This window comes from Ilyonectria robusta, assembly GCF_021365365.1.
Source record: "Ilyonectria robusta strain PMI_751 chromosome Unknown BGZ61scaffold_13, whole genome shotgun sequence".
In the NCBI taxonomy this organism is placed as follows: Eukaryota; Fungi; Ascomycota; class Sordariomycetes; order Hypocreales; family Nectriaceae; genus Ilyonectria; species Ilyonectria robusta.
The window spans coordinates 72,377-89,596 of record NW_025764447.1 but is presented as its reverse complement, the minus strand read 5'-3'; the positions used below and the strand labels follow the sequence as shown (position 1 = coordinate 89,596).

General features: G+C 51.9%; 4 protein-coding genes across 4 annotated transcripts; 2 read left to right on the top strand and 2 right to left on the bottom strand.

Moving 5' to 3' along the window:
• Positions 1-937: 937 nt before the first annotated feature.
• On the bottom strand, positions 938-9,377 carry BGZ61DRAFT_533759 (uncharacterized protein; the record flags this gene model as incomplete). Its single annotated transcript, XM_046254051.1, has 4 exons — positions 938-7,242; positions 7,435-8,080; positions 8,153-8,612; positions 8,671-9,377. The coding sequence occupies 4 exons, from the start codon at positions 9,375-9,377 to the stop codon at positions 938-940; spliced, it is 8,118 nt and encodes a 2,705-aa protein (XP_046102584.1).
• Positions 9,378-9,857: 480 nt separating this feature from the next.
• On the top strand, positions 9,858-12,138 carry BGZ61DRAFT_533758 (uncharacterized protein; the record flags this gene model as incomplete). Its single annotated transcript, XM_046254050.1, has 6 exons — positions 9,858-9,902; positions 9,959-9,989; positions 10,105-10,917; positions 10,990-11,139; positions 11,231-11,742; positions 11,845-12,138. 6 exons carry the CDS (start codon positions 9,858-9,860, stop codon positions 12,136-12,138), a joined length of 1,845 nt encoding a protein of 614 aa, XP_046102583.1.
• A 281-nt stretch (positions 12,139-12,419) lies between these two features.
• On the bottom strand, positions 12,420-14,301 carry BGZ61DRAFT_454198 (uncharacterized protein). Its single transcript, XM_046246176.1, has 2 exons — positions 14,107-14,301; positions 12,420-14,054 (listed from the first exon to the last, which is right to left on the bottom strand). Exons 1-2 carry the CDS (start codon positions 14,175-14,177, stop codon positions 12,572-12,574), a joined length of 1,554 nt encoding a protein of 517 aa, XP_046102582.1. The 5' UTR covers positions 14,178-14,301; the 3' UTR covers positions 12,420-12,571.
• A 1,256-nt stretch (positions 14,302-15,557) lies between these two features.
• BGZ61DRAFT_533756 (uncharacterized protein) lies at positions 15,558-16,586 on the top strand (the record flags this gene model as incomplete). Its single annotated transcript, XM_046254049.1, has 3 exons — positions 15,558-15,780; positions 15,874-16,308; positions 16,387-16,586. The coding sequence occupies 3 exons, from the start codon at positions 15,558-15,560 to the stop codon at positions 16,584-16,586; spliced, it is 858 nt and encodes a 285-aa protein (XP_046102581.1).
• Between the last annotated feature and the right edge of the window lie 634 nt (positions 16,587-17,220).

Sequence of the window (17,220 nt, the reverse complement as noted above, 5' to 3'; positions counted from 1 at the left end):
AGTCCGAGCCGCCATGGGTGCAACTAATTAAAGTACCTCCGGCTGACGATGCCATGTCAGCGCTCTTGTCGGGTGACGTCATAAGTATTAGCTCAAAGATTCACCATCGCACGTCTATCCCGTAGAGTGCCAAAGCCATGTTATCGGGGCGTTTAATGTGATTTATTAGTGCTAAAGACAGCGTGAACGCTTCACAAGTGACATGACTAAACCAGAAGCGATTTGTCTCAGCCACCCACATTCCACCACCAGGAGATCTCCATCACCGTCATCACCTTGCGCTCTTTCAAAGGCTTCTTGCAGGTATCGGGTCTGTTAAGTAATCCATTTACACATAAAATCGAGGACTGGGGAGTGTTAGCTACATGATACAGGTTATTAATAGTGCACTGTGGAGTGGCAGTGTTCCTTGCTAGATCTTCCAAAACAAATGTGGTCCCCATCAGCAATCCTAACCGGAGAGGAAATTCGCGACCGACAAAACAACGCACTGGTCCATAGATATTAAAGTTTGGATGATGGAATTGTCATGGCATGCTATTTTATATAGGTAGTCATGGACCCATCTTAGATTACTTCTTTCCCAGGTAGTTGTCCTCCTGTTGTCTAGGGTAGCGCATCATCAGGTAGGACTTCAAATACCAGTACAGCACGAAAGGATGACGACAGATAAAGATAAGACATTGCAATTAGGAGACATTATCACGCACAATTTGCATTCTTTATTTTACAGGCTCTATGTCCTGTTGATTTGTATTTGCCCCTTTGCACTCTGTACTGAGAGAATGTTGCTTTCCGCCTGAGCAAATATTATGCGTAACGACCCGAATGCTAATAACACTACTGCGCAATCCAACCACGTCTTGGTGGAGCATAACTAGACTGGATAGATACACGAGTCTTTCTATAAAAATTCTCAACTATTATAATACTTACCTTATCTAGAATCCTCTCTACGACCATCTATATCCGGCACCTGAATCTCTTGCAGCAGCCCACACGTAAACGGCATGCCGAAAAATGTTCCATTCCCACTCGCCGGAAAGATCATCCACATAGTCGGCTTCCCCTTCGCCACAGCTACACTCATATTCATCCGCAAACCACCGGGATCAACCGTCCCACGTGAGAGGTTCGGAAATGTCTGCACCGAGAACGCTAGCGACTTGCGCCCCGTCTGGCCATCGACCACCATTGACGGCACAGCCACCATCATCCCACCCCAGCTATCATACCACACAACCAAGAACGTTTCCTTTGAGCCTGACATACTTGGACGGAAGATACGTATAGGCGAGGAGTCGTGGGCGTAGTTCTGTGTAGCAACACGGATCGTAGTCCATGGGGGAGGTGTGGCTGATCCATTCATCCGACCAATCGAGCACCCCAACTCATAGCTGTCGGTGTAAAACACCAAAACCACCACAGAGCCGTCCGAATCCAACGTTTGATGAATGGCCAATTCTCCCGGAGCAAGATCACCGGTGGGGATGGCCTCAGGCTCTCTCCCGGACCCGACTACCTGTAGCATCAGTCTACCGGCCTCTGTCGACCAAGCCGCAAGCCCGCCAAAGACGGGTCCCTCGGCGGGGTTGACTGGACGAGGAGAGACGGCATTTGGAGGCTCCAGCAGTTTGACGACAATGAGGCTTACTATCCTGCGATCTTCGTGAGCGAGAAGCGTGCCATGGGTCCATCCGCCATTGTCACGCCTTTCCCAGGCAATCAGTAAATTGTAATTCGGTGCCTGCCATATCATAAACGGAATTTCGCTGTTATCAAGAGCTGCAATCGCACCGCCCTTTTCAATGGATGCATCTCCTTCCTTGTTGAAAGGTGCCACAGCCTCGCTCGTCCAGGTGCCAGGGTTACCTGAGCGCTGGGCGGGGGTTGTCGTTGTTGAGACAAAGCGCACCGCCATGTCCACCGCCGAGGCCCAGAAGATGAACAACTTGCCCTTGGAATAGTACGACGCCATCTTCGAGCCGTACTTACTTGTCTGCGCGTTGGGTATGGTGGCAGCCCACGTGCTCGCATCTTCATACCGTTTCGCCTGGGTGTCGATGGTGACGGCGCCCAAGGTTGTTTCGCCGGAGAACAAGACGCTGAAGTATTGCAAGTTTTGATCCGATCCATTGACCCAAATAAGGCTAGATTCGTTGGCAATGACAGCTGTTTCCCTGGTTGATAACGTGATGAAGTTGTTACGGTTTCCGTCCGGTGGACGTGTGAGAGCCGTAATGGGTGCGCGGTAGAACACGAACGTCTGCGAGACCGTGCTATCGGTGACTCCTGGGATGCTGTAATACGTCGTTTGAAGGAACGAGACCTTGGACCAGCGCTTACTCCCCAGCTGGGACGAGCTGAGCAAGATGGTTCCAGGATCCGCGGGAGTGACAATGGGCTCAAGCGCTGAGCGGCTGGTATTGGGCGTCGGAACAAAAACAATCTTGCATGAGGATCCCGCGGGGAGTTTGGGAGGCAACCATGAGAAGCGAATGGTGTTTTCCTCAGACAAAGTCATCATGGCCATGGAGATATTGAGGGCGGCTGGCACTTGTGGAAATAGCAGTGATGGCGACCAAGGGCCCAACGTCGGCTGGCCCTCTTTGGGCCCTGGTGTCTGGAGAGCGACGCAGATGCTTTGAGTTGATGAGACGACGTTCTTGTCGACCTTAGCTAATGATGCTGTGACGGCAACGGGTACGCCGGTTGGAAACTGAGGCGGATTTTGGGGGGCAAGATGGCAAGGGACGGTTGTTCCGCTTGGCTGCAGGGCGAGCATGACTGTCTGGCTCAGAAACAGGGGCACCGTGCCAAGCGAGACGATCAGGGAAAGGATATGAGTTGCAGCATCGTACGAGATACCCGAGGCTGTGGGCGCGGGCTGGTGGGTGACGGACGCTTGAGCAAGCAGATACGGCACCACCATTCCTGACTGGGCTGGGATCACGCGTTGACGAATAGCAAAGAAGAGCGTGGCTTGCGACTGTAACAGCTCGGCAAACACCAGCTCGACAGCAGATGCTCCTGGAACGGGTGCTTGCGTACAGGTGATGGGGGTTTTGGATGTCAGGGAGTCGAGCATGACGATATCGAACGCCACGGCTTGACCTTGTGGCTGGCTCCACTGGAGCACCGCCGTGGATGATGGCTCGTTGGTTGTCCAGCTCTGAAATTGTGAAAAATCACCATGCTGCTGCAGTGATACGGACTGAGACGAAGCACAAATTGCAGAGGGTCGGAACTTGGTGTTATCCGTCGACGCATGCTGGACGAGAACGCTCAACCCAGTGACGCCACTTGGAATGGCACGAAGCGCAAATAGCGGGAAACTAAGTTGGGAAAAGGTGGGATTGGTAGCGGAAGTGCTCACTACCATCGACTGGGAGAATAGTGGCGAGTCAATGGTGGTGATGCCCGCCGGAACGACGTACAAGCCATACGTGCCGCCATTTTCGACGCCTTCCACATTGATCTGTACCATAGTTGACGCAGTTGATAAGCCCTCCGTGACGAACACGACGCTCGTGGGAGCAGAAGCCCGGGGGACAAAGTCGAGCGTGGCCACCGGGCCAGGCACTGCAGTCACAGAGGTCTTGTCACTGCTGACCAGGTTAACACGCACCCACACATGCAGTGTCCCGGCCGTGAAAGCCGATGTGTTGAGCAAAGCCGTCGTTGCAGGGTACGCCACGGTAGCTACCTGCTTGGCCACGGTAGGATCGCTGGTGGTGCCGACGAGGACATTCCAAACGAGGCTGGACAGTTCGGGAGGGGGCTGTTCGCTTGGGTCTGGTTTCAGCGAGTTCGGGACGACATTCGTCCAGTCGACCAGCAGCGTCTCGAGACTTGGGACAAGAGGAGGATCGTTGAGTGTTAGCGACGGGACTCCCTTGAGCGCCATGGCTTCTTGCATGTGTTGTATTAGCTCTGCTTTGCGGGCTTCAGCAGTCGCCAGTGCATCGAGAATCTCCTTCTGCCGCGCAAGAAGATTGTCCCTCTTTTCGTTATTCTCCAAGCTCGTCAAGAGCTTGCCCAACCCTCCGTCCTCGTAAAGATCATTCATGAGCTTTGAGATTTCTTTTCCCACGGCACCGGCTATGCCAAGAACCACCAAGAACCCGAAAAACAGGGCACATCCAATGCCAATTCCGATGTCTATTGCCGTCTTGATGGCTGAGACAAGCTTGCTCACTACCTTGACGACATCTTCGAAGGCAACATCCTGGTCAGACCCAACCTGATTGTTTCCGGCATCCACAACGCGCTTCTCGTTGACGTCCCGGCACAGCAGCGACTTGACTAGCTTGCGGGTAAGATCTTTGGTGAGAATGAACGTCGTCAATTTGGCTATAGGCTTTGATCCATCCTCGAGAATCGCCTTGCCAAGCTGTACAAAGTTGTTTCTCACCGTGTTAAGGAACATTGCGAAAAGCTCATCCTTCTTAAACGGACCGGTCAGCGAGACGGGCCACGTGCCGATATCGAGATCCTTGATGAGGGGCGGCTCCGTGGTTTCAATCCCGGACGCTTCCGATTCGGCCAAGTTAATGACAATATCGATTGTGATGTGCAGAGACCCGTTGAGCGTGGCGTTGCCCTTGTCATCCACATCCAGCAACTTAGTTCCCTTTTTAGGCTTTCCCAATGAAAAGTTGAATTTCGTCTTGACGACGTCTTCGAATATCAAATCCACCATTTCCTCACAAGTACACGATCCTGTGGGTTTGGAGGCCTCACGAATGGCATCCTCGAGCTTGCCAATGCCCCGGGTCCTGAGCACCTCACCCCAGTAGGGTTGAAAATTCCAACCCCCGATGCCAAAAGCGCCGTCGCTCCAAAGAAGTGAAACAGAGGGGAAGGGGTCCGGCAAGACTAGCATGGCCTCATACGTGGGATATTCCTTGTCAGAGGCTGGTGGGATGTACGTGATGGACGTTTTGATGGTCGTGTCGAAGTCGAAGAAGGAAGCATCCGTGGCGATCGTAAACGAGGGTCCAGTTCCTGTGGAGGAGTGTGATGAGATGGACAGGGACGGCTTATGCAGTGTCATGAACCACCAGTTGATATCCTCGTGGAGTGTATTGGTGATAGTCACACCGGCACGAGCAACGTCGATGCGCACAAGGAAGAGGTTAGTTCCCACTTGCACGTCGATGCCCACAGAGTCCAGAGCGAGAGTCACCTTCTCAAATGGCAACGTCCACGGGTTCGAAGTCCCTCCGCTAGCCTGTGCAGAGATCTTGGCACCCACATTCCTCGTCACGACAGCTGCAACAGCCGCCATGGGGAGGGCACTTGCCGGAGGCGCATTGAGATCCTGATCGATAGCATACGCGGTTCCTGGGAGCAGAGAGCTGAGAATACTGTCGTATTCTGCTGGCGAGCTTCCCACGGCAAGAACACCTGCGTACACGTCGTTCTTGTTCGAGTCCTGAGAGTAGACGAGCTGCAGTGTGGCAGGGCCGAGCTCCAGCAGGGCATAAATACTAGCCTTGTTGGGGGGTGTGGCTCCAACGTGATACGTCCACAAGAACGAAAGCTTCTGCAGAACCAGGCTGAGATCAGGGGTTATCGGCATAATATTAATGCTGGTAGATGAGTGGACAGCAGCGTCGAATGTTGTAAGGGCAAATGACGGGTTGGGCGTCTCAGGCGTGGGCTGGGGCCGGGACAACATGCCCGTCAGCGAGGCGAGTGGGATGAGACCAAAGTCGGGACACTCGCGGGGTTCCGCTTCGGGAACAGGAACCGTAGAAGTATTCCCGAGGGATATGAGGTCTTTGAGGTATAGATGATTGGTGGCCAAGACGCTAAAGGACAGCGTCTCGCCGGATGAAGTTCCCGAAGAGGGCAGGTATAAAATGTCCAGCATGGTGGGGATGTTGCCAATGACGGCTGTGGCTGATAATTGCACCGAAGTGGCGTTTCCTTTCACTTGACCTCGAGAGGAAGAAGACGAGGCAGACCATGAGATAGAAGCAGACAGTGACGTAAGTGAGAGAGGGCCGATAGTCCATATTTGGGCCGGATCGAACGAAACCCAGATTTCAGATAACAAGAAGGACTCACTGGCATTATCACTACCAATCGAACCTATACAGGTAAACCCAAACGCAAGCAATAGAACAGTACTACCACTTCCCACCAGTGGAGGAGCTCCATCTGGGAGAAGAGAAGACAGAGGCTGCAAGGTGAGCGCTTGCACGGCCAGGTTGACATCCTGTGGCGCAGCAATTGCTAAGAAGCGCAACACCTTTTGCTTTTTTTTCTGAAAGAATTCAATACGGGTTAATAGAGTCAGTAACACGCCGAGCTTCATAGTAGCATCTGCTGTAAACATAATACTACGCGATAGCGTAACAGACGCAAGGTCATTCTTAAAAATAAGCAACAGCGAGATACTAGAGAGGGAGAGTACGCCCGGAAGAAGATCAACGGCCTGGGTGGGTGTTGCACTCAATAAGAACAGCATACTGGAGAGTTTCCACTCTGGAGTAGCATAACCCACGGCATTGGTAGTCTTAAGTACGTCAATCTCACACGATATAGTCGTCGCCGCAACCAGATCGGATTCTTGCACGGGGAAGGCCGAAGGGATAACAAGTTCGCCGGCTTCAGTCTCAGCCTGTGTTAGGGGCTGGGCTCCAAATTCAGGAAGAGCCAGCAGGGTGTTGGGCGTCATCCCGAGGGCCTTCTTCTCCTGGCCATCATCAGAGGTTGATGTCGAAGATTCTGCGCTGATGCTTGCAAAGAATCTGGACGAGCTTGTCTTTTCAAATGATGCTGTAACTTGTAGGGACGCAGGACCCGTCGACGACGTCGGTGTGAAAGTAAAGAGGCCCCCGAGATGAACTTCAACTGTCTTTGCTGTACCACTCGCGGTTGTTGGAGCGTACATGAGCACGGCAAAATTAAGCTTCTCCAGCACCAGGCCTGGAAGGAGTTCCCAGCTGCCTGTGATAGATGCACTGGCTTGAGCATACTGCAGAGTCATTTGATCACCAGCTTCCGAGGAGGTAGACGCAACAGTAGAGAAGCTCAGAACGAGGTCTGCGGCCAGTGACTGCAGCGCCGTATCGGGGCCAGTACTAGGAACCGTATCTGGCAGATCCCAAGTTTCCCCCTTGGCCGGCACAGGCAGATGCAGTGTCGAGGAGAAGAGGGGATCGTTCAAGATTCGGGCCGGGGTGATATTTGTGATTCTGCCGCTGGGCACCGGAGTAGCTGAGATCCGGACTAGACAGGCTTTTTGTGTATTGTTCGTAGATCCTGCGACAAGAGCGAACAGATTTATCGTCGATGCGACAGTGAATCTGCCGAATGCGCATCCTCTGATACTCAATGAAGGTGAAGCAGAAATAGGAGTAGTAGGAGGCGCAGGCAGCCTTTTTATCTCGAACCAACCACCGAGTTAGTTCAGCACAAAACCCTTGACAATGGTCCAGTCGACTTTGGAAAAGTTGGCAGCAAACGATATGTGGTCGATGCTGGAATCCTGTATACACACAACGCAGTACCGCTGGCGGCCCATAAATGGAGAGTTAGCCCATGTAGGGCTTACGGGACAATTGCCTGGGAACTGCATTGTCTTGAGGACGTCGTTGACAGCATCCTGGTCAGTGTTGGTGGTGTTTCTAGAGGCAATGCCGTACGTGCTGATAGCCGTCCTGAAGCTAGTGACGGAATCGCCATCTTCTTCATCGTCTTGCTGTTCCTCCTCTTCTTCCTCCTCTTCTTCTTCTTCCAGTAGGGCAAACAGCGGCTTGGGATCTTTGGTTTGGGGCTTGTGGCCGTAGAAGGAGGCTAGCTGGGGGTCTCTCACTACCGCAACGAGTGAGGTGACGCTCTCCTCGGGTACGTCGCAGCGCAGCGAGAGCATATCCGTGTTGGATTGGTACGAGGCTGAGACATGGAGGGTGTTGCCACCCAGTGAGATTCTCCCACTAACAAATGCGCTGTAGGCCATCTCATTCACATTGCCACTCTCGTCGCTTGTAAGAGGTGGAGGTAGAGTTGGGTTTGGGTCCAGGTGCGCTCGGTCTGGTGGGATCATCCGTTTTCTCTCCTCAACGACCTTTTTGTCGTTCTCGTCTGTATCTGGCTTGGGTAAAAGACCTGGTCACCATGCAGCGAGGACAATGGTTACCTCTTTCAGCATAACATCTGGCAGAGGCTCCCAATACACTCGCATGATCAAGGCCGAACGAACTTCGGATAGTTGCCAGCCGCCATTACTTCCACCCGAGGGACCCAGCGGCATCTCAAAGACGGCAAACACGCGGAACGCATTCCTACCGTTGGCATCGGGATATTTATTGATGCCCGGTGGGGGTGAAAAGGCTTTCTGGGACTCACTTGCTGTGTCACTGCCAGCAGTTAAAACGCCAACAACCTCGATTGGGCTGACGGTGCTTTCGGTCCCGATTTCGCACCAGACTGCAACTGAAACTTTGGCCTTCTCCCACCATATCCTACCCCTCAACAGAATTGACGTAGCTTTCAAAGTCGTCTTTGTTTTGACTGCAAGAGTTCCTGAGACGTCGACGTAGCCATCGAACGGGTCACTTGCTCTCTTGCGGAAGATGCTTAGAGCTGTGTCGACCCGGCTGAGGGTCAGGACTTTGGGGGATGATGGTCCAGTCGGTCTGTTGAGACAAGGCGAACTCGAACTTGCGTAAATAGTACGTTGGTCCATTTGACTCTCCATTGTCAGTGCTGGAGGGAGCCGCAGAAGCAGGATCTCGCACGACCACGATATCTGCGTGGGTAGCCAGTCCATTGCCGGAATCATACGAAGCTGGCCCGACTTGGCTCAGCAGGCTGTTCGACAAGGCACTGGCTGCCGAGCCCTGATTGGAGTCGGTGCCAGCGCAAATAGCAACCAAGGGCTTTGCGCTGATCGAGCTGAGGCAGCTGGCTGCTTCGAGCCGGAAGTGCAGCTCGACGGGCGACGTGATGGAGCCGTCAGCCTGGATGCCGATCTGCGGAACCCAGCCGACGACGCGGACGGGGACCTTGTCGACTGAAAGTAGAGCGAGAATACTCAGCGAGATAAGTGTGGGCTGCTGGGCAGCCTGCTTGGAGATGCGTACACCAAACTGTACCTGTGTGAGCTCAAAGCCGGTGAGGACCGTCCAGGAGGTGTTGAGGCGGATGGTGGCTGTGGCGTCGAGGGAGTAGTCGAGTGTGGTGGCATTCGCATCGATCAAAGATGGAGATGTATTGTTGATAGAAGAATCTTTCTGGGAGGCATGTTTGATAGATGTAGGTGGATGTGGAGTCGGTGTTGGTACTGGAAGGGCGAAGCCGGCGAGGACATTAGATAGCACATCACTGACGGCTTGCTGGACGCCAGAACCCGGGTCCGACATGTTTTTCTGTCGCTATTTTACTTCGCCTTCTTTCCAGCGATCGAGACATGCTAGAGAAGATGTATTCAGTGATTGAAGGTCCAAAATTAAAAGAGGACTACGTACTGGACTACCGACCTAGTATGGGAGACCCTTTCAATAGTCTTGAAGCAAGAAGAAAAGAGCTCAAGGTGGCCGATTGCAGCACACCAGTGACCACTGGCTATTGGCCGACAGTCTCTATTGCCATGCAGCTTTCCAGAACGGGCCGAGCCGGGGTGGGAGCGTTGGCACTATTGAACGGCGTAGTTCAGACTATCGACGGACTGCATGGCTAGGCCGGACTATTGCTGCAGACGCTCAATATCTGCTGTACTACGTAGTAGGTCGCATTGCGGAGAGGAGTACGTACATAGAAAAGAATACTGCGGCCTGGAATTCCCATCACAAGATGCAGTTTGGTCGGTACTCGTCTCAATCATCTTCTACGAAGCCGCCACGATGGCGACATGCCTCCCGTACCCAGACAATATCCCGCCAGAAAATGTACGTTCTTTTCTTTCTGTAGAGAATTAATGTAGCTCGTTCTAATTGGGATACAGCTGCTGGCCCAAGTGACAGTAATTGACGCAGGTCAGTCTCTCGCTGTCTTCTAAATGGGCTTCAATCCTGGAGAACAAATGATGGCAACAGTAAAACGCTTGATGTTAGCAGGCATCAAAACAAAGAAAAGTGTTGACGGGCCCAGACTACGGTGACTCCAACATCATCGACCTGTACGAGTTCGCCCTCGGCCTCGAGAATGAGTATATCACCCCCCTCGTCCGCCGCTCACTTATCGACACTGGCCCCAAAAAGAACAAAATCGCCAATGCCATTATCCACGCCCTCGTGAACCACGGGCTCCCCCTCCCTGAGTCCACCCCTCACCCACAGCCCATCGTGCCGCGCCTCTACGAGCTCCAAGTCACGCATTTGGACCAAGATCACATCGGCAATGCTGTGTCCGTCCTCAATAACTTGAACTCGGACCAGCTTCCTCCTGACCCCCAGCCGGGCCAGGACTCTGTCCCCCTTATCGTACGATACTCGGATATCCCACCAGCCATGCCAAACATCGATGCCCACTTCACCGCGGCCGAGGTCGTCGAGCCTAATATCCGGTTCGAGTTCCGGCTGGATAACCTGATCCAATGGCAGACCCGGCTTGGAAATATTGGACTCGTTCCCATCTTCGCGGGTGCCACGGCCAGGCTGTCCACTACGCAAGGTCAAGGCTTCAGCGTTGGCGTGTCATCGACGACAGTCAGCGAATCGGAGATGCTAAGCTACTTGATTCCGATCTCAATGGTCAAGGGGTTTGCCGATTACTTATTTGGTCATGGACTAAGAAAAGGCACGTTTGAATTTGGGTTCCTGTGTGAGATTAACGATACTACAAACGAGACTTCCTACGCGCCAAGGAGCGTGCTGAGAGAAAATGTCGAGATGTCGCTAGATTTGCGAAAAGTAATACCGTGGATGTTGGCGTTCATTGGAGATACCCTCTCGCAGAATCATTGTAAATCCCTTCTCTTTCTCTCTCTTTCTTCTCTGCATTTAATGGACCAAGCTGACAATGAACTTCGCATAGTTAGTCGGACTTCCGGAGTAGTAAATGGCCTAGAGCCGATGGTCACTTGGAATCCTCCGTTTGAGGTGGTAACTAGACGGATCGCCGAGTTGGAGGCGCTGCTCAAGACGAGACATAGCAATAAGATTACCCACGAACGGCCTCTTTATGGTCAGTCGCCTCCCTCTCTTGCTCTCTGCACTCTTATATTGCAAGCAAGCCATGGGTAGAGCAACAAATGCTTGGATCTAACTCATCTCAGATCAGAAAGTCTTTCGTCAACATACAAATGGAATCCTCAACGACATCGATGTAACGCAAGCCATCGTCGGCCCCATGCTGGATGTTTATCAACTGCGCCAGCGCTACGACATTCCCAACTATCTCAAGGCGAAGACAAAGGATCCCACCTTCGAAGACATCATCTACGAGGCGGAAAACGCTGAAAAGATCCTGAACCGGGCCTCTGTGGTCACGGTGTTCGGCCGCCGCGAGAAGGACTTTGACATGTTATTCACCGGTGATGCGTATGAACAGGAATCAAATATCAGACACAGCATCGCCATGTGGAAGAATGGCCTAGCTGCCGGGGCGCCACTGTTCAAGTTCAGCGCGATGAAGATTCCGCATCATGGGTCAGAAAAGACGACGCATGCGCAATTCTATTCTGCTGTCAGGGCGGATGTGTATTTCATTTCTGCACAACACTCGACACATGGAAACCCGCGGTTGTCGAGCCTGCAGGCCATCGTGAAGGGCTTTTACGACAATCCGGTAGGCGATCACAAAATAACCTGCCCCAAAACTTTCAATGAGAAAGCGAAAGAGATAAAGTGTACTGTACGTACTCCTGCTAATGATGATGATGTTGATTAGAGAGGGAACGGTAGAAACTATCGCCTCTTCTTCTCGGACCCAAAAGCCCTGGAGTCGACCACATTGAAGCCTAGCCCGCTCAAGACACTTCTCCAGACGCACGACTATGCGCCCAGTGATCACCTCCAGTACGAGGCTCACATCCTCATGCCTTCGCCGGACAATCAACGACAGAGCTACGGTTCAGTGCTGTTCTACTTGGATGCGAACGACAAGCCGTATGAGTTTTTCCATCCAAATGAATGGTGGCAAGTGGCCGGGCCGCCGCCGTTCATGCCGCCTGCTTTTCCATAAGCATCTTTTGGGGGAGGTATTGGAAGTATATCTGACAGACTTATCGGCATATTAAACAACAACGGGATACAAATAATGCTGGATGGTGCGTCTGGTGTGTCAGGGATCCAAGGTCTTGAGGGGAAAAGAGGGGAAATTAATAAAGCTCTCTGCATTAGTCCTGAGCCGGATTTCGATGTTCGCGTATTGGACGTTGGGCCAGGCGCCGGATTTTGGGCGATGGACAGTAAATAGTCGATTCTCTCTCCCACGAGAGAGGGGGTCTTGAATCCCTGTCTAATCTTTACAGCAGTCAATTCTTCATATTCGTCTTGTAGATCTGGAATCTCAAGGGGATATTTTTGATGATTGATCGGCTTCAAGACAGGAGCAAATATTGATAGCATTGGCTAACTATGGGAGCCGAGCAAGGGGGCTCTGAAACCTGATGCTTCTACAAAAGGTCTTTGACGGAAGACGGCGAAAGCTGCAGGGATGCAAGCAACCCCGTCAAGCCCGGCACGTCCCCTGGGATGTCATCCCAGCTCAAAAGCTTCTTCTCCTTTGCTGTGATCATCTCCGAATACACATTCGCCATCTCCTCACTGTCCCACATACCCTCCCGCCGGTGCATGGATCGGAGCAGACTCACACCTTTCCACTGAATGTCAGGATCTGGACATGAGATGATCACCAACGAAAGCGGTGGGACCAAATGGCCATTAAAGCTGAAGGTGCGTCCTAGACCGGTGCTCTCATATTGAATCAGCGATTCTGCTCTCCGGAGAATTTCCTCGCAGTCTGATCTATCCAGATCGTCGTTGATGGAGTCCATTTTCATAGTTGCTTCCCATGTGATCTGCTCCAGGTCCAGAATTTTCACTCGGTGAATCTCCGATTCGATAGCCTTTTCGGGATCAAAAAGCGCTCTGAAGGCTTTGAAACGAGCGTTCCAGGCCTCAAACAGCGTCTCTATGAACCAGTCCTCCGAGTCACAGTTGGATGTTGAAGTGTGGCAACAGTTCCCGTCCGAGGAAATGCAGTCTGCGCAAAGCTCCACATCGCACATGCTCTGTAGCCGGTTCAATGCCAAGGCTGCAGCTTGAGCAGAAGGGAACGGAGCCAGTGTGTCCCCGAGGTCGACGGGCTTCTGGGCTTCGACCCACGCTATAAGACCAGACATGACTTTCATCGACATATCATCGTCCATGTAAAACTGCGCGTCCGAAGCTAGTCCGCAGAGCAAAGGTTCGATGTGTCGGAGGAAAACGGTCAGATCCTGTCGCTGACCCGGAGTCGTTGAAGGTTCCAAACTGTTCCATTGGTAGGGCGCATTGAGTAGCGAGAAAGCGGACTCAAGATGGCGGAGAGCATTTTGATAGCGGCCGTGGAGGTTTTCTATGCAGATGAAGATCAGGCAACAGGTGAGGATTACCTCGAGCTTCCTCTCAGATGAGCCCATGTACTGATGCGCGGCACGGATAGCTAGGTTGTATTGCACAACAGATTCGTCTTCGCAAGTCCTTCGAGTAACAAGGTCCATTTGACCCTGACGTTTGAAGTACTTGTGCGCGCTGCCGAGGGCGCAGATAGCTGCTTCGATGGGCTGGTAGGTGTGGCTAAGAGGAAGAGCATAGTTGTGCCAGAATTCGGTGGGAGGCAGGGAGTTGGCAAGTTCTAAGACGGTGTAGGCCCGGACATGGTGGAAGAGGTCAAGCTCGGTTGACGAGGCATCTGGCTGGAGTGACAAGGGCGTCGGGAGTGAGATGCATAATGAAGGTGCGATGAAGGGTAATTTGGTCGAAGGCCTGACGATTGACTTGCGCTTGGGACGGCGGATGAAAGCAGGTACAGTGACATAGCCGCCACAAGTGAACTTATCTTTGTCGCAACGATTGCAGGTTGGCTTACCTTCATCGCATTTCAAATGGCGTATTCTATATGGGTGATAAGCTCTCCGACCTCTGTACGTGGGAGAGGACTACCGACTTGCTAAGTGAATCAACTATAGGTAAGGTATTCAACGTCTTGCAGAATTGGCGACATACCATGTTACACATCCCGTCCTCACTCTCGGCGCTCTCGCACGCGTCCACTTTATCTTCTTTACAGGCTCTGCCATGGCTGAGCTGGCGTCGGTTGGGCTGAGAAATGATGTGATTTGCGCCAATTTACGAGATGGAGTCAAGACGATGCGTGGCGGGCTTGGTCTTAAAAACACGTGCACCTCGTATACCAAAACCAGTCCAAAACACGGCCTGAGTCATCCCGGGAGCTTATGTCAGAGCTATTTAGCAAGCCCCGGAAACGGCCGATCATCTTGTATTTTTACGGAGGAGCCAATCAGATCAGTGTTGAGGTGGTGGATCCAATTACTGGCTCCCGTACGCGAAGTTCGCCTGTCTTGTGGTTGTGAAATGTTCTGTCCATCGCGGGACTGTTGATATTGTAACCCCAGCCGGAAATGTGAGGTTTATCAGGAAGGTTGATGCTGACATAAATGGGAGAGCGCCGATTAAAGACACTTTTGGTGACATGTTTCATTGCATGCTCTTGATTGATAGGGTGGTCTGGAATGTAAACCTCCTGAGTCGGTGACTTTAGGCATATACCGTCAATCGGCACCTTATGTCATGAGATGACGAGATAAGTGAATTAAAGAGCGTAGCATATAGAGCACACTGCTGCTGGTGTCCAAACGTCTGAGTTAGATTCCGCGGTGCCTTGAAGCTTTAGCTCTGAAGATCACATACCCCGTAATATCAGCCAACTTCCATTGGATCAATACTGTACGAAAGCGCCAGTAGCATCCACCGCAAAACGCCATAGATTTGTGAGTGGGACTGCGCCAGCGACTTTGCCATTGCCGCAGCCACGCTAACATATCCCTTTGAGTGTCGTAAGCCTCCACCTCCGTACCTAGCCCCACAGAGCCCTTCAAGATGTTGATTGACCCAGAGGAACCTGTGGCAATAGCAATTACGGTCGGGTTTGGCACTATTCAATGTAGATCTTCGTACCGCCCTAACGTGGACTAGACTTCTGCTGCCACCAAATTTGGGTGACTGCTTAAGTACCTCTCAGATGTCTTTCGTTAATTGGCTGGAGCCCCATATACGGTACGGAAGTGGAGGCTTACGACACTCAAAGGGATAATAGCACTAGGGGATCTATACCATATTCGAGAGAGGCCTCAAAATGACGAGCCAACATTTAGCTGAACCTGTGATTGGTATAATCGTAAACGCCACAAAGGCCACATCTCAGTGTTCGCATCAGTGTTGGCGCGGCTTCGCCATTCCAATATTTAAGCCTTGGTTCCGCTCCTAATCTCTAAACTTTTCCCTCATCAACTTCATCTATGGTCTACACCTTCCTCTTCATTCAAGCCTTGCTCTAAACCAAGGTTGAGTACTATGCGACACACGTTGCTAATCACAATGTCCATTCTTACAGGTGCCATGGCAGCTACAGATTCGTCACCGAGAGCATTGGTGTACCGTGGCCCAGCTGCGTGCCCTGGCTGTCCCGAAGCCATTGCCGAGTTACTTGAATCATCTCCCTGGAAATTTCATGTCACGTATGCTGGGCCCGATGAAGATGTGGATGTAGACGAAAACAGTCTAAAAGGCGTACAAGTTTATGCTCAGGCTGGAGGTCCCGGTAAGATTTCCCTCACAGTGATCAAACCCATGTCAACTCTGCAGGCAATTACTCAGCCCTATTTCCGGTGGCGTGGCTGACACAGAGTGACAGACTTGGATGACGCATGGGGAAGGGTCAAAAAGTACAACGACTCTTTACACGACTTTGTATCATCTGGCGGGCATTATATGGGCTTCTGCCTTGGTGCATATCTTGCAGGTAACTCGCCTGGATTTGGCCTCCTGCCAAGGGGCGCTGATACTACGGACGAGCGCTCCCAGCACGGAGCCCAGGTCACTTCTGAAAAGGATACTATTATTCAAGTTGACTGGACATTCTCTTCCGGTCACACTGAGAAGAATCGATGGGTCTACTTTCAAGACGGCGCCGCCTTTACTGGACTAAAGAAGGCTTTGGAGAGTGAGGGACACGGAAGAGTGATAGCAACGTACTCCAAGAATGGAGATGTGGCTGCGTCCGTGACACCTTATGGTAAAGGCTGGGTCGGTGTTGTTGGTCCACATCCAGAGGCGACTGGTGATTGGTGTAAGTATCATCCTCATAAACTCATTTCCTCCCTTCTCGGCGTAACTGCGCGGTTTCAGCTGACATGACATGCTGTAGACTCTGAATACGGCATCAAGAATCCTGACGGAATTCAATTCGACATGGGCTACGACTTTATTGCCGCAACTCTTAACGGGGGACAGCTCAATGCGTCACAGTCGGCCGCCACGAGCACCAGGCAGGCTGGAGATGCACCAATAAGCACTGCCGCTGCAGTAGGACGAGGGCACTTGAATCCTTTAGCTCGGCTTTTCTAACGAACAATTCTGCCAACCACGCGAAGTATTGGCCAAGGTAAACTAATTTTACAATGGGGGGTTTCAAGATGGTTGAGAATGCATGAAAGGAAACCTGTGAAAGCTACAGTTCATTACTTCTTTGGCTTTTGAACATGGGACTTATATATAAAACCAAGGTAAACGCCAGGTCTCAATTGCAGTGCACATAAGACTCATGCGTAAGTGAGGCAACGTTGGGCCGAGCCCGGGATCTAGACTGAGAATATGATATGAAGGCGCTTCAACTAGCACGTTTTCTGCCCTCAGCCACACTCTAGCACCGGAGTTAAGACTAGAAAACAATTTTCGAAATAGTTCCCCTTCCTCACGTCCCTTCCGGAAAATTGGAGGGAATTACACCAGACTACGAGGGGCTTATGACGGAAAGTGACTTTTGTATATTGGTAAATCGCAAGCTTTCCTTTGTACAGTAGTAGCTAGGTCCGTCAGTACGGGTTAACCATCTACACGTTTAATACACAGTAGCGCCTCCTGAGGGTATCTGCTCAAGTACGTGGTGTGCTTGCGGAGTTCACTGGACCACTCCTTGGGGTTAGGAAGTTGCCATCGTTCTTGGGTTGCACTGGGCAATGGAACAGACTGTAGACTGTGC

What these genes read in the sequence shown, in the direction of transcription:
- BGZ61DRAFT_454198 (XM_046246176.1), bottom strand. Translation starts at nt 14,177, where the DNA reads ATGTGTAACATGGTATGTCGCCAATTCTGCAAGACGTTGAATACCTTA. An exon ending in ATAGTTGATTCACTTAGCAA is followed by an intron (nt 14,055 to 14,106) that starts GTCGGTAGTCCT and finishes TCACCCATATAG; the next exon opens with AATACGCCATTTGAAATGCG.